This window comes from Chroicocephalus ridibundus, chromosome 3, assembly GCF_963924245.1.
Source record: "Chroicocephalus ridibundus chromosome 3, bChrRid1.1, whole genome shotgun sequence".
Lineage (NCBI taxonomy): Eukaryota > Metazoa > Chordata > Aves > Charadriiformes > Laridae > Chroicocephalus > Chroicocephalus ridibundus.
This window is the reverse complement of record NC_086286.1, coordinates 90,019,196-90,034,088: the sequence shown is the minus strand read 5'-3', so window position 1 is coordinate 90,034,088 and position 14,893 is coordinate 90,019,196. Positions and strand designations below refer to the sequence as shown.

The 14,893-nt window shown below is 40.9% G+C and overlaps 2 protein-coding genes across 6 annotated transcripts in view; one reads left to right on the top strand and one right to left on the bottom strand.

Annotated features, from left to right (window-relative positions):
* The window catches only part of NT5E (5'-nucleotidase ecto), a 29,301-nt gene extending 21,717 nt beyond the window's left edge, over positions 1-7,584 (top strand). For 3 of the 4 annotated variants that reach the window (XM_063330050.1, XM_063330054.1, XM_063330053.1), the window contains 4 exons: positions 521-629; positions 1,423-1,572; positions 3,131-3,331; positions 5,470-7,584. In XM_063330050.1, the coding sequence (XP_063186120.1) occupies positions 521-629; positions 1,423-1,572; positions 3,131-3,331; positions 5,470-5,627 (618 nt within the window). In that variant the 3' untranslated portion in view covers positions 5,628-7,584. The remainder of the gene's footprint in view (positions 1-520; positions 630-1,422; positions 1,573-3,130; positions 3,332-5,469) is intronic. The other variant, XM_063330051.1, reaches the window with a different exon arrangement.
* A 536-nt stretch (positions 7,585-8,120) lies between these two features.
* The window catches only part of SNX14 (sorting nexin 14), a 56,487-nt gene continuing 49,714 nt past the window's right edge, over positions 8,121-14,893 (bottom strand). For both annotated transcript variants that reach the window (XM_063330048.1, XM_063330049.1), the window contains 6 exons: positions 12,976-13,099; positions 12,292-12,456; positions 11,114-11,209; positions 10,322-10,413; positions 10,093-10,149; positions 8,121-8,328 (listed from right to left, as the gene is read on the bottom strand). In XM_063330048.1, the coding sequence (XP_063186118.1) occupies positions 8,290-8,328; positions 10,093-10,149; positions 10,322-10,413; positions 11,114-11,209; positions 12,292-12,456; positions 12,976-13,099 (573 nt within the window). In that variant the 3' untranslated portion in view covers positions 8,121-8,289. The remainder of the gene's footprint in view (positions 8,329-10,092; positions 10,150-10,321; positions 10,414-11,113; positions 11,210-12,291; positions 12,457-12,975; positions 13,100-14,893) is intronic.

Here is a 14,893-nt window from a genome sequence, read left to right as displayed (position 1 = left end):
GCTCTTCTACATCGTTCTACTTTGCCAAGACCATTCCAAATATTAAAAACCAATCTCAGAGAAGCTGAAAAATCTTAATTCCCTGCAACATACAACAAGAGATTAATTTATATATTCCCCTACATGTTTTTAAGGTACAGCTGTCTTTCTTCTTCACTTCCCAGTTCTCCAAATGTGCCCAAATCATTTGTCTTTATTACAGCTGCTGGAATCAAAGAATCATCCTTCCTTTGTTCAGCTGGCCTGCCCTGGCCATGTCATACACACACAGACTATGGCAGAGTTCAAGAGTTCATTACAGAAAAAGGCAAATATTTTAACAAAGCAAAATACTTATTTTACTGTGTTTGCCTTTTTGTTTTTTTAATAATGCAGTATTTTAGTGTGGGGCAGAAGGTAATGTGAAAGAAGATAGAAAACACTTCTGTCTCTTTTCAGTCTCAGATCGTATTGGCTGTAAATTTCCAGAGCCTGGACTAAGTGAAGATTAAAAATCAGTTTAAACGTTTTCCTTTTGTAGCTTTATGAGAATGTCGTCCGTCCGGATAAAAAGTCGTGGAACCACGTATCAATGTGCATCCTGAATGGAGGTGGGATACGGTCACCCATTGATGAACAGAGCACTAATGGTATGTAAAATTACAAGCTGAATGACAGCTTTATCAAGAAGGAAGAATCGAGTTCTGATGCGAGCCCAAACCCAATGTTAGGTATGGGCTTGTTTTGATGGGATTTGCACAGTGTTTGGAAGCGGTTTCAAACTTTCTCAAATGGTTATACATCATTAGAGCCCAACTGCACTCAGGCTGACATTAATAGAATTTACTAGCGTTGTTTGTACACAGCGCTTTTTATCGTTTCCCTCTCTCCTTGCTGCCTTGGAACAAAGAAAGATAGAGGATGTTTCTTCGGCTAACCACCCTACTGTAGAGGGTCATGCGGTCTGGTTTGCTGGGACCCTCATAAGAAGGGTCCCAGCAGAATAAGTGTAGAATAAGTGAATTCTGGGTTTTCTGAACGCTAAAATTTTACAGCTCTTATTTTCCTGGTATCACATAAAACAGTTTTTTTCATTTTAGCTAAATTTTTCTGTAGGTCTACATCAATAAGTCTTAAACAATTGGAAAATTTGCCTTGGTAAGAATATCTGTTTTCCTTCAGCTTAGGTCAGTGGTCTGTAATCTCTTTTAATAGAGTTATTTAAATAGCAATACATACAGTTCCATCAGATTTATGAGCCGTGATACTTGCTGATTGATAAAGATGCAGGTTCTTTGGCTGAGGCGGTAGATGTGACCCTCACCTCTGTTGGCCCTCGTTTTCTCAAATTGTGTTTGCCATGTTCCTTGTCAATGTTGTGCTGTTAATAATAGTGTAAATTTTAAAAAAAAAAATAACGTAAGTGAAGTCTCATTCCCCCAGGTAGCATTACTGTGGAAGATCTGCTGTCTGTTTTGCCATTTGGAGGTCGTTTTGATTTGGTAAGGTTAAAAGGCTCCACTCTGAAGGAAGCTTTTGAGCACAGCGTGCACAGATACGGAAGAGGAAGCGGAGAGCTGCTGCAGGTTGGAGGTACGTTTTCTTCTCAGTTTTCCAAGCCGGCCATCCCTTCCGTTGTCCTTGTTCGTATTACACCTGGAAGCCTCTTTTAAGAATGGAAATCTAGTTGGCCGTCCATGCTAGCCCTGTGCCTCAGCCAACTAACACCGTTAATCCTGCGTGTGTTTAATTGAGCCGCTGCAACACCCAGGCCACCGCTGCTCCCCTCAGCAGAGGCGGGATTCCCCGTTGGCTCGGTGACCCGTAATGGCAGCCGTTTAACACTTCAGTTAGCTACAGGAAGATATAATTGAGGGTAGCTGTAACCCAGTAACAGCTACAACAAACTCCCATTTTCCGTTCTTCACTGGCAGCCTACCTGAAACCCCGCACTGGACGTCTCTGCAAATCATTGCCAAATTTCACTTTGTCAAAATCATTTTGCGCCGTCGTCTTATGATTGCTGACAGTTTTAAAGTTAGTCCAAATGAGCTATGAAATTGCTCCGGTGAATTTCTAAATGTTTTAGGGATGGAGAGTTAATATTAAAAGCATGCGCATTTCTTGAATCGCGCCCCCCCCCCCCCGTGTATTTACCCAGATGTGTACTAGGCTACAGTCATGTTTATTCCTGGTCTCTCTGCGATGCAGTGAGGCTTTTATTGTTTATTTAGCAGAAAAGTTAAGCTTGAAGGGCAGGGGCTGAGGGATTTTTCCCCTGCCACGCGGCCTGGTGATGGGGGCACTACCCCCTCCGTGTGATGTAGAACCTCCACGTGCCAAGGACACAACCCCTGTCCTGCACACGATTCACCAGTGAGTTACCAGGTTGTTGGGTACCACTAAGGTAAAGCAGCAGCAGCCCTTCTGCTTGCTGCCTTTTCACAGGAAAAAAAAAAAAAAAAAAAAGATAAGTGGTAGCTCTGGAAAGGGTTCAGGACAGAAGATCCAGAGCAGGAAGAGGGCCAGGGCTGGAAGAGCCTCTGTGCTTTGGACGAGCTTTAGTGGCTTCCTGATCAGCAAGTTCTTGGCAGTGCTGTCCTGGGGGCCTGACTCTCCCCAGGCTTTGACTGAAGAAGGCTCACAACGAGAAACGGTACTTCTACACTGAGGAGAAACCGCAACGTTCAGCCCTGGCCTGGCTTGCTTTTTTCAGGACAGTACTTATTATCCATAATAGCCGCTCAGTTAGGGTGGCCGGCTGGTATTAAAAGAAGTCATTTCAGCCAAATAGACAGTGTAATGGGAAAGCCTGTGTCTGCAGGAATGAGGGAAGGTATTTTTATCTTGCAGTATCCTAATCCCATGACCAGTAATGTCCTTCTGTGGAATAGCGATGAGAACAGACGATCAGGTAAACACCTGAGGCGGGACAGTACTTCAGCAATTCTCGAATCTCATAAATTTGCTTGGATAAAGGTTAATTATTGTGCAAAGGGCATTAACTGCTATCACTCAAAACAATATAACCTCTCAGTCACATAAGCTAACGTAAAGAATCTGTTGAAAGTTTGGTGGAGGATGCTGCTTCTAACCCTCTTATGTTCAAGCGGTGCTGCGTAAAGTGACATTCAAACGTGTATTTTTGCAGGCATCCACGTGGTCTACGATCTCTCCAGAGCCTCGGGCAGCAGAGTTGTTAGTTTAGAAGTGCTTTGCACAGCCTGCCGAGTCCCAGCCTACGTCCCGCTCCAGATGGATGAAATATATAACGTCACTCTTCCGTCCTATATGTTATTTGGAGGAGATGGCTATCATATGCTGAAAGACAAAAATCTGGGATACAGTAAAGGTAAGGACGGGCTCCAACAGGGTAGCAGACAAGATCTTTTTATAGTACAAGTCTCAGATTTTCTGCTTTTATTGGATAGATTAAATTTGCTTCTAATCTGACTGTGCTGGATTGCTAGTTTTGGTTGTAGCCTGCAACTATATTCTTTTTCAGTTAAATCACAAAATTTTCAAAGAGAAACTAAGCCTCATCAATTCCGCGTTGCTGAGAGAGCAGTTCTGAGATCATGGTAAACCAGTAAAAAAGCAAGAAGCACACCATAGAGGAGGGCCACGAAGATAATCCAAGGGCTGGAGCACCTCTCCTATGAGGACAGGCTGAGAGAGTTGGGGTTGTTCAGCCTGGAGAAGAGAAGGCCCCGGGGAGACCTTATAGCAGCCTTCCAGTACCTGAAGGGGGTCTCCAGGAGAGATGGGGAGGGGCTGTTTGCAAGGGCATGTAGCGACAGGACGAGGGGCAATGGTTTTAAACTAGAGCAGGGTAGGTTTAGATTAGACATTAGGAAGAAGTTCTTTACAATGAGGGTGGTGAGACACTGGCACAGGTTGCCCAGAGAGGTGGTGGAGGTCCCAACCCTGGAGACATTCAAGGCCAGGCTTGAATCTGAGCAACCTGATCTAGTTGAAGATGTCCCTGCTTACTGCAGGGGGGTTGGAACTACATGATCTTTAAGGTCCCTTCCAACCCAACACCTCCCATGGTTCTGTGATGGAGAGCACATATTATCTGTGCTACCTTGCGTTTGTACTCATTACTAAGCAGTGCCTCAAAAAGAAAGGTGCTGTTTTCTTTATACCTCAAACTTCCACTGTATAGAAGTATTGCAAACACAGGATCGTCACCTCTACTACTTCAAGATCATGCAGCTCAGGCGAGGACCACAGGAGGCGAGGGGAAAGATGCCGACTTGCTCTGCGGGAATGAGCCTGCCCCTCCGACAGCAGCGGGACTCTCACGAGTTGTGTGGGGAGCAGCACGCAGGGGTCCCACGGACCCCACGCGGGAGAGGTAGAAGAAAGGAGGCGTTTCATGATGCTGTCTTAAGATCTTCTAAAGTAACAGTGCAAACTGTTAGAAATTCAGCTTTTATACAATCGACACGCACAACTTTTAGGACAAAGGGAAACTTGAAAAATATTTTGAGATTAAAATTAGTTCTTTCTGAAAACACAGAAAGGATGTAGCGCTGTACTTAAAAAAAAAATCTTCTAGGAGCACATCTACGTCTTGCAGAACTTTCATTTCCTACGTTCTGCTTCTGGATGGTAAAAGCATGCTTTTGCCCCAAAATCTTCCCTTTTGGACCTTTGTTACAGACTGTTTTTTTGGTTCTACAGGGTGTTTCAATTTCAAATCGATTCTCACAAGTGGGATTGGTGTTCAAAATCAAATTCAACCTAGAGCTTGTAAATTGGGGGGAGGGGGGGGGCTGCAGTTCTCAGTAAATATCTGTTCATACAGAGGTAAGTTCACATAGAGAGAAATCATTAGGAATAATGAAAGGGAACAACTTGAAAGATTGTGGTAAAGTCTTCCCATATAGCAAACTCTAATTATTTTTAAGACGAAGGTTTTGCACTTCAGGATTACAAGAGCGTGGATCAGAAGGGGTGCGTGACGTGGTTGTCAGCAGTGACTATAGAAAATCCACGTCGTACTTTGTGTGCACACAGCAGCACACAGACTAGAAATTCTTCCAAAAAAAAAAAAAGTAAAGTTAAATTTGAAAAGGTGTAAGCGATAGCTTTGTGCGTTCTACCCCAAACGGGTGGGAGACTATCTCAGTCTACCTAAATCTGACTGGCATTTACCATCTGAACAGATGCAAAATTAAATTTAGAAAAAGCCAGACAATACAAAAAGAATTCTTTTTTTTTTTGGTAAAATATGAGTTGCTACAAAAAATTCTGGCTAGAAACCAACACAGATGTTTTATCTGTGCACAAGAAACAACTCTCCACGTCCCTACGCTGTCTTGATACGCACCGATTCAGAATGGCAAACCGCAGAAAATGGTTTAAGACTTGAACTAAAACCGCAATTTTAGACAGGTTCTTAAACCTTGGTTCAGAGCTTGGCTGTTGCAGAGAACACTGCACCTTTTGTTTGTTTGTTTGTTTGTTTGTTTGTTTGTTTAGGCGAACCTGATATTGACGTTGTTTCCCGTTACCTCCAGAGAATGAAGAGAGTTTACCCAGCAGTTGAAGGTCGAATAAAGTTTTCTTGCGGCAGTCTGGTTGAAGCAAGTCTTACCCTGGTTTCTGTACTGCTCACTTTAACGTGCTTGCATACTTGATTTCTGCTCGCGGTGTTTTCGGTTGGAGGAAGGCAAGAGGAGAGGTGGCGCTGACAAAGGGAAGAGACAACTCTTCTCTTTTCTTACACCTTAAAATGAATGAGCGTTTAGGTTTCTCCGCATGTCGTCAGTAAACGGCACGAGCAAATTGTCTTTAATCTGGTGGAGCCATTGAAACTCACTGCGCAGAACGAGTGGGTTCTCTTCGTTTGAATCAGCGGGTACCCCCCCTTCAGTCTGAGGGTCCAAGAAGCAAAGTTCCAGTGGATGCTGATGCTTCACCAGAAAACAACCACTGACCGAAATGGCATATTTTTAACTTGTCAAATTCTTTTAGCCGCTTTAGATAGCGAATTGCGTAAGAATCTGATTCCAATAATATAATCAAGCTTTAGAATGGATTTATTGTGGGTGTATATACCTTTCTTTGATCTCCACTCAGGGTTAAAGCTTTGCTTGCAGTCATATTTATCATACTGACCCCGATGCCTGAAGAACTGGATTTAACTCAGTGCCATTGAAAGCACGAGGCCCGTTTACACGCAGTTAAAAAAAGGTTTTCCGTTTTACTTTTAAAGACGCAGCTTCTCACCTAAGTTTTCCATTAATAAAGGACGCGATGAAAGTTTGATTTGATTTTGATCAGTTTTAACAAATTGAATATATACACGTCACTATTTAACATGACCAGTTTGAGGACTGCATCTAGAGTGAGAACACAATCTTATGATTACGTTTCATATAAATACGCTCAGTTTTATGCCTTTTTCCAAAGACCAAAGCACAGGACTCCCGACCATTGTTCTGTATCAGCAACGTTCAGAGGGAAGGCTGGATATACGCGCCGGCTCCTGCAGCACTGTGGCAACCTCTGGAAGTTGTGCAGTCATAGAGCTTTTTACAGCATAACCTGGCTTTATGATAATCGTGATCACAGCTCAAAAGCCCGTCCCTTCTAGAGGAAGGCTGTGTTTAAAAAATACATGGTTGTAAGAGACAGGCTAATGAGTATAAAATCAGAAATCATATTAAATGCTAAGTGTACCTTTCTGACACTTTATCAAGAAGTGACTGCTTTACAAATGAGCGCAAGCGATGATTATTTTTCTAAGACTGTTCGCATTTGGAATTTTGACACGTTGTTTATTGCTGTATTAAACAGATTCTCAGTGTTTTGACTAAACCTGCTTTGTTTTTCTGGAAAGCGCGCTACGCTCTTTTTCAGGCCCAAGCTACTCACCTCTTAAATTCACTGCACCTGCAGATTTCAAGGAGAAGGTGCATTAAGATAAACATTCAGTACGCTTAAAATTTCAAGACCTCATCAGTTTCCACGTAAATTCAAGGGTTGCGCGTGAAAAGATCCGGTCGACAGGGCTGCACTAGGTAAGTCGTGTTAGAACAGGGAGACAAAAAACCTGATGCTGACACTACTAGTTATAACATGGCATTGATGATTTGTCAATACCAGTCCCTAAAGTTACTAATTTACAGAATGGTCTTCCCCAAACCAACATAAAAGCAGCAGCAGCAGACAGGGCACTTACGAACCAAGCTGTACCCGCACGCCAATTTTCAGAGAGTTGTAACAACTCCTTTGGCGCATCCAGAGAGAAATAAAACTTCTACCTTCTTTTGACAAACAGAAGGAAAAGGCACACAAAAGTAACGCAGATGGATAACACAAATTGTACTGATGAAGAGCGCTAATACTGCGTTAGGTCGGTTTGTTTGTAAAAGAAGAGAAAATGGGTGTTGTCTGAAAAGAAAAAATGAGGAATTCCTATTAAAATATGTCTGTATTGTTCTGCAAGTAAAGCTTGTTAAAAATCCACGCATGAAAGTCGTTTTCAAAGACTCTTTTATAAACGCTGGGCCAACAAATTAAGATTTACAGGGAAAACCTCCCCATGCATTTTTGTACTAATAATTTTTTAGAAAATGCTACGAGCAGACTCACATCCTCTTCTCCAGCCTGTAGAAAGGGTGGCAGAAAAAAACCCAACAAACCCAGATAAGAAATTACAGAAAAATAAAGGCTACGGTGAAAGTCAGAACCGCTTTTCACACCCATTATTATTTTAAAGAGTGTTTTAGAGTTGAAGGTCAGACATTAAAGAAGCTAAATTACACACATGATTTTCCATGGTCACGGAAAGCACGACGGCCAAAGATAGTTCTGAGATGATATTTATATGCAATAGATTCAATCGTGTAATTTTGTTTTAAAAAAATCAGTAAGGTTTGTTAAGACAGTTAAAAATAACTTCATGGGAGCTTTCTACAACTTCTTCCAAACAATTTTTCTGCGTATCCTTTAAGGGAGACAACAGTAATTGCTCTTTTAGCAAAGCACACATTGGCCGGCCTCCCTTATTTTATGTCATCCTGTAAGTTCACGCCCAGAGATTATGGGAAAATTAATTTGACTGTTACTGATAACAGCTAAAACAATCTTTAAATAAAAAGTACAGATATTTTATTTACTTGTAATTGGTATTAAATTTTAATGTCTTTATTGCATAAAGAGATTTTTTAGAACTTAAATTTCATGTTATTTACAAGAAAATATACAATGCAAGGTGAAAACGTCACATGTCCATTACAACCGTGCACAGCAGATGTTTCTACTGTCTGTTCCTGTCCAGCAAGGTCCTTGCGTTCACATCCAAGATGACACAGAGCTGGCTTCCTTCGGCCCCTGCCAAACAGTAATGGAGAGAAAAATTGACATTTTATTAAGTACGAAAAGGCATATTTACATATAAATAACCAAACTGAGCTGCAATGATCTAACGGTGTTTGAAAACATCCACTCGAAACCAGAGTTAAGAGAAAGGAAGGCTGCTCCTTTCAGGTTTTTAAATGCTATTTCTTGAAATAGGTATTTTCTATCTCTGGAAGTTCTCACCTCCCCCATTCCTAACTACTAACTACAACTTTATTAACGCAGCAACTTTCTGCTCTGGAAATGGCACTGGCATGATATTTTTTCAACTGCATTTCTTTCCTTCTTCTGCTAGGAATGATTCAAGTTTGTGCCCGTTGCCCCTCGTCCTGTCACTGGGCACCACTGAGAAGAGTCTGGCCCCATCCTCCTGACGCCCACCCTTTCAGTATTTATAAGCTTTGATGAGATCCCCCCTCAGTCTTCTCTTCTCCAGACAAACTTGAACACAGGAAGTTCCATCTCAACATGAGAAGGAACTTCTTTACTCTGAGGCTGCCCAGAGAGGTGGTGGAGTCTCCTTCTCTGGAGACATTCAAAACCCACCTGGACGTGTTCCTGTGCAACCTGCTCTAAGGTGACCCTGCTCTGGCAGGGGGGTTGGACTAGATGATCTCCAGAGGTCCCTTTCAACCCCTACCATTCTGTGAAGTCCCTCAGCCCTTCCTCGTAAGAAAGATGTTCTAGTCCCCTAATCATCTTCGTAGCCCTTTGCTGTTCCTATATATATGTTATTAGCTGCGGAGACAGGCAAACAGTTCAGCGGAGTAAAACAGCAGGGCTAAGTCAGGTCTGTTTTGCAGCACACAAGTCACCAGGCCACTACTTTATTCCTTTGGTTGGTTGGTTGGGTGGTCTTTTGTGTGTTTTTAACTGTTTTGGACACTGATGTGAGGAGATGCTACAGAGCTGATGCAAAGTAGGTCGGACTTGCTAAGCTGGCCTTATTTCAGTGAAAACAAATGGAAGGTGCCCTCGCTTGTTCTGGTATCTATTGTTTGTTTCTGTTTATCACGCAAAAGAAATCACTGCTGGCACTCCACAGTTCTTGGGAACAGGGCTCGTGCAACAGACACCTGAATTGTAAGTGAGGGGGTGTTTTGTTTGATTGTATCTAGTTCGCTACCTAACACCTCCTGCTTCCCACGAAGACCAAGCTGTAAACTTACTACGTAAAGCTTTGTGAAGGTTTTATATACGTAAGTACAAACATCAGGTGGATCCCAAACCTAACGATACGCATTTATACAGTATTTTGTGTCGTGCGAATTCTCTGTCCTTTATCTGGATAGCGGGAGTTAACATTGCAGTGACCATAGCAGAGGTAAGAAACCCTCCTGCCAAACATTCTCAAGAAAAATGCTGAAAGCTCAGCCTGAGCTGTGTGTGCTGAATTCACTTCCTAAATCAGGAAATACATAAGACAGAGCGGTGACCATCAATGAAAAAGAAAGGCACAGAGATCCTGACCACTGACTGCTCTGTCCAGTTCTGCTGAAAGGCAGCTCAGACTTGGTGGATGCTAGACAAATGGGTTCAAAGGGATTTAGAAAGAGCTTATTAACAAAAATTTAAATAATCCAGATTTTGATGATTTCAACACGTTAGTAAAATACAGGATTTTCCCCAAAAATTTAAAATTAGTATTAGAAAGGAACAACAGCAGCAATGCTGCAACGACCAGACCCACCAGCAGCTTGAAGAATTCTGCAGCTCCTGAATGGAGTTAGCACGTACCTTACTGAGCTCTGGAAAGAGTTCTTGGATCCCAATGTCCAGCAGAACATAAGTTAACTAAAATAAAAAAAAAAAAAAAAATAAAAAAAAAAAATCAAGAAAGCTCCAAGGCAACGCTACTACTTTTTATTTTTAGCTCTGAATTAGAGCTCACTCCTCTGCTATTGCCACACATTCACTTCAGGACGTTCCGTGCCCAAAGGCGAGTTTCTCACACGCTGCAAGTTACCTGTTTGTTGAGCACCGGCTGCTGCATTCCGTCAAACAGAAGCCGGATGCCTTCGTATTTAGCCTCTTCCCCGATGCACTTGCCTATTAAATCTAGAGCAGATACCAACAACAAATATACAAGTCGTTAGGGAAGCACTGCAAAACAGTTACACGATGCATTTCTAGAACTCCAGTAATTAAAAAGAAGTTTAAAATAGAGTTCAAATTTTATCCGTCTAAAAGGGTAGATAGAAAAATAAACACTGCCTTTGGTTCTGTCTTTTTTCCTCCCTTTCCTTCAGGGCTGCACACCTAACTAATTATTACACTTTTTATAATATCAAGGTATTGTCCTAGTACATTGTTTAATAAACCACAAGGTGAAATTTTTTCATTACTTTCTGAATAACCTAGCAAATGGGCCCCTCTTCCCTAGTTTACAGTCTAAGGAGAGCTCAGATTTATCTTCTGGATTCATGGTGTGCCTTTTTCAACCCAGTTTTCATCGGGATAAGATACAAACCACAGGAGCATTCTAAAGATGAAGAAATTATGGTACTATGTACACTTGTAAAGCGCTCTGTTTCCCTCGTGTCTTTATTAATCACTTTGCTACAACCTTAGTCAGCAACACTTAAGTGATGAAGCTGAGCTCCAGGGTTTTTACACCTAATAGCAGTATTCTGGTCAACTCAGACCTTAGCAGCGTAAGCATTATTTCATTTGGAAAACTAACGCGAGTGTATTTGGGTTATATATCTGCTTGAACAATTAACCATACTCAGAGAGAGAGAGTCATGAAATACAGAACCTGGAATGTATCTCATCATTTCTTCAAAAGTCTGCTTTGCTCGCTTCTGTTTATCCTGGACGGAGCGGGGTTCGGTGTTCTCACAGAACACGGCATCTGCAGCAAACACACGTTGAAAAAAACCAAACCCTTTTAGTCAACAACGCATCACCGGCATATAAAAAAACATATAAAAAGTGGTTTGGATTATGGCTTTGAAGTTGAGCTTCTTTTCTGTATGATCCCGACTGGAAGGGAATTCTAGCCTTGCCAGATAATAGTTTTTTGATTACGTTAGCCTGATTGAACCCATTATACTCCACCTGTGTGAAGGACAATAATCTTTTGCCAATTTTTTTCCATTCTTTTCAAGTTTTTAAAGCATTATCTTCTAGGTTTGGACCAATTCTACTTTAGGTTAGTTATGATCGCCTTAGAACTTCCCTTATACTTTCAAAACTATAAGCAGTATTTATACCTTGTGCTAAAGCACTGTCTGGAACTGTTAAAAATTTCAGATTTATCTATGAATAAAAAAAATTAAGAATTTTTGTTTATCGGAAATATTAGGCACTCAGTTTTGGTTTTAGGCTCCGAAAGATTTACTCCTTTCCTTTTTTTGTCTTTCACAAGATTTCTTTTTGGCTTGCTACAGACCGAGCTGTCTTGATACCTGAGCTTGGGCCAGATGCGTTGTTTAGATCAGACTGTAGTCAGATAATACTTCTCTACAGTTGTGAGGTCATTTCTAAATTATTTTGTTTAGCCTCCCTCCCCTTCCCTTATTTGAAGGTCAAGAACACTCAAGCCCTCTCAAAAGCCCCCCCACAACAAAGGGAAAGAAAAAATTAACGTTGAAGGACCGTGGTGCAGCACGCAAGTGAAAACAAAGATAGCATGAAACATTCACGCCCTGATACACTAAACCACCTTTATTCTGTTTTTGACGTTCTTTGCACACCTTAGCAAATTACTGTTTATAATACTTTTCCCTGTAATCACCACTGACAGACATGGCCGACTCAGCATCTTCCCGCGACAGGCTTTGAGAATCTTTTTATAGGCCCAACTTGATTTTTAAACCTCCGTTAGCTTTCGTCAAGCATTGCAAAGTTTGGTACTTGGAAACTTAACAAGAAGGGATTTCAAATATCAAACTAAAGCAGCATTTTCACATCGAAGGTGTAACTTTTACTAACCTCGCAGCAGCGTGATGAGAGAAACCAAACGATGCTCCTGAAATAGCTGTTCTAACTTATAATGCAAGTAATAGTCTGTGTACAATTCCAAGGTATTTTTGAGGAGAATTCTTCCTCCCATCAGGAGGTGATGCAGCCAGTCAGGAATGCGGAAGACTACCCTACCTGCAAAGTGATAGTAAAACGCGTTTATAAGGTTCTCCTGATCATGATGATAAAGGAGTCACTTATTCAAAAGAAAAAAAGACAGAAAAGATTGCAAACAAGCAAACAATGTTGCAGTTTTGTTAGTGCAACACTGGGAATATATTCTCCGCTATTCTCCAGATTGCTTATCAAATACTTCCTTTAATGATTTTTATTAATTAGTTCTCAGAATGTACAAGCAACCTAGGCACATTGGAGAAAAAGGAGGGGACCTACCTCCCGTGAGCTCATACTCTGAGATGCAGAAAGAAAGAGATATAACAAAACAACTGAGCGATAACGAAAGATAAATTATGCTGGTTTAGTGCAGCAATAAGGTCTTCTAAAGAATGACTGCGTTCCTAAGCTGTATACTGTTAAGCTTGCAAGTGCTGAATTATAGACGAGTACTACAATAGAACTTTATTTCTTACCAAAGAACTTGAACTTCCTCTTTGGCATGGAGTGCAAGAAGAATTAAGAGAAATCATTTCTTACCAACATACATTAAGTAGTCATAGACTCCTTCTACAGTCATCATTTCCATGAAGTAGTTCTGATTTTGTCGTCTTTCTGTATTCTCAGACCGGTTTGCATTATTCTTGAATAAATCATTAAAAAGCTAAAAACAAAAAGGTAATACTGAAAACATTGCATTCAAAGGTAAAAGGATAGCCTTTAGATCTGTGCTTTGGTGGCAGTTTTGGGGGGCGGTGGGTGGGGGTCCTGGGGTTTGGTGTTGGTTTTTTTTTTTTTTTCCATCAAAAGTAGCTTTCTTGGAGAGCTTTTGAAGAACTAATCATCTTTCTATTATATTGTTTATTAAAAAAATAAAATAAATAAATGTTCACTCTCCAAGACACCCAACAACCAAAATAGCTGGATTTAGAACACAGCAGCTGGGCGACCAAGGCAGTAATTCATGAGCTCTTTTTCTCCTGATACCTTCACACATCTGGACTTTTATCCCAGGCTTTGACTCCTTCGATGCACCTCATTCCGTCAACGAGAGGCGTAAAGGATATGGAGTTTGTCAGCCTTAAATCACAAGGGAACCTACAGCATCCAAGTGTTCCTAAAATATCCTGTTGGCTTCCAATGTGAAATAAATACAACAGGTTCTAGACAAAACACCCAATTTTTTTACAGGGGAGGGGACAACAACTTCTTCCGTGCCAGCTTGATTATTTATAGCAAGAACTTCATGAATCTTTGTAAGTCACCAACATTTGGGTTTTTTCCATTTATCCCAATTATTTTCATTTTATTCCTATTTTCTTATGTTCCACCCCTCACCCCTTTTTTTGCCTTCAATTCTTCTCCAAAATATATAATATTTTTTAAATCCCAAGGTGGTCTTCTCTGCATCCCATTAGGTGTCCTGCACCACCTAAGCACACCTCCTTCTGTCTCTCCCCAAGCGCCCCAAGTCTGTGGTCTCCAGCAGCTGGAAAGGAGAAGTTCTCCAAGTCTTGAGGCTCTCCACATTTGACACTAAGCAGCAATCACCATTAACAGTTTATTTTAAATTATCTTATCCCCAAAACTGTTGATCTAAAGATAAAAGAGAACTTATACAAAATACTCTGTATTATGAAAAGAAAGTTCAAAAGTTTATGCCAAGCTTCTAAAAAAAAAAAAAAAAAAAATATTCCAGAACTAGAAGCAAATGCAACGTAATTACAGTGTTTCCTAGGTTGAGATTATTGCTACTGACACAGATTTTGCCATATCACTCCCAAATTAAAAATAGTTCCAAGGAGCAGGAAATAATTTGCTTAAATGTGATTCATTTTTTTGTAGAGGCTCTGAATCATGCCAGTCTCTAAACAGAATGCTCTGCACTCTTCAGAAGAATAACATCAGGCAATCTGGCAAGACTCAGGTTTTGACTTGTACTTCTTTATGCCCTCTCTTTTGTTAAGTGCTGAACTGCTGGCATTATCTTCACAAAGTTCACTCAAACTAAACAACACCAAGCGATTACATAAAGGACATGAAAGAGAAAATATGGTTAATGCACTGGTGGATGACTGGTATCCAGGAAAGTAATGAACCTAAAAGGAACACATAATTATTCACGCCTGCTGTATGAAAGCGTCCCTGGTATGTTATTTAAAAAACCCTGTATAAACTGAAGTCTATATCCTCCTCAATACTGAAACCAGGATACTGGGAAAGTCTTAGTTGAATTATTTTAACTTAAACAAGAGCCTCATTTATTTTTTAGATACACCCCACGACCTGACAAGAGGCGATACACACCCAGCCAGCTCAAAGCAGCCCGTTGTGCAACGTAGATAAAGTTTCAGGCCTAACTAAATCATTAACAGCAGTCCCATAGGTGATCTATTTAAAAAAAAAAAAAAAAAAAAAATCATGTGAAGGCCATCTTAGGGCAAAGCTTTTTGACTTC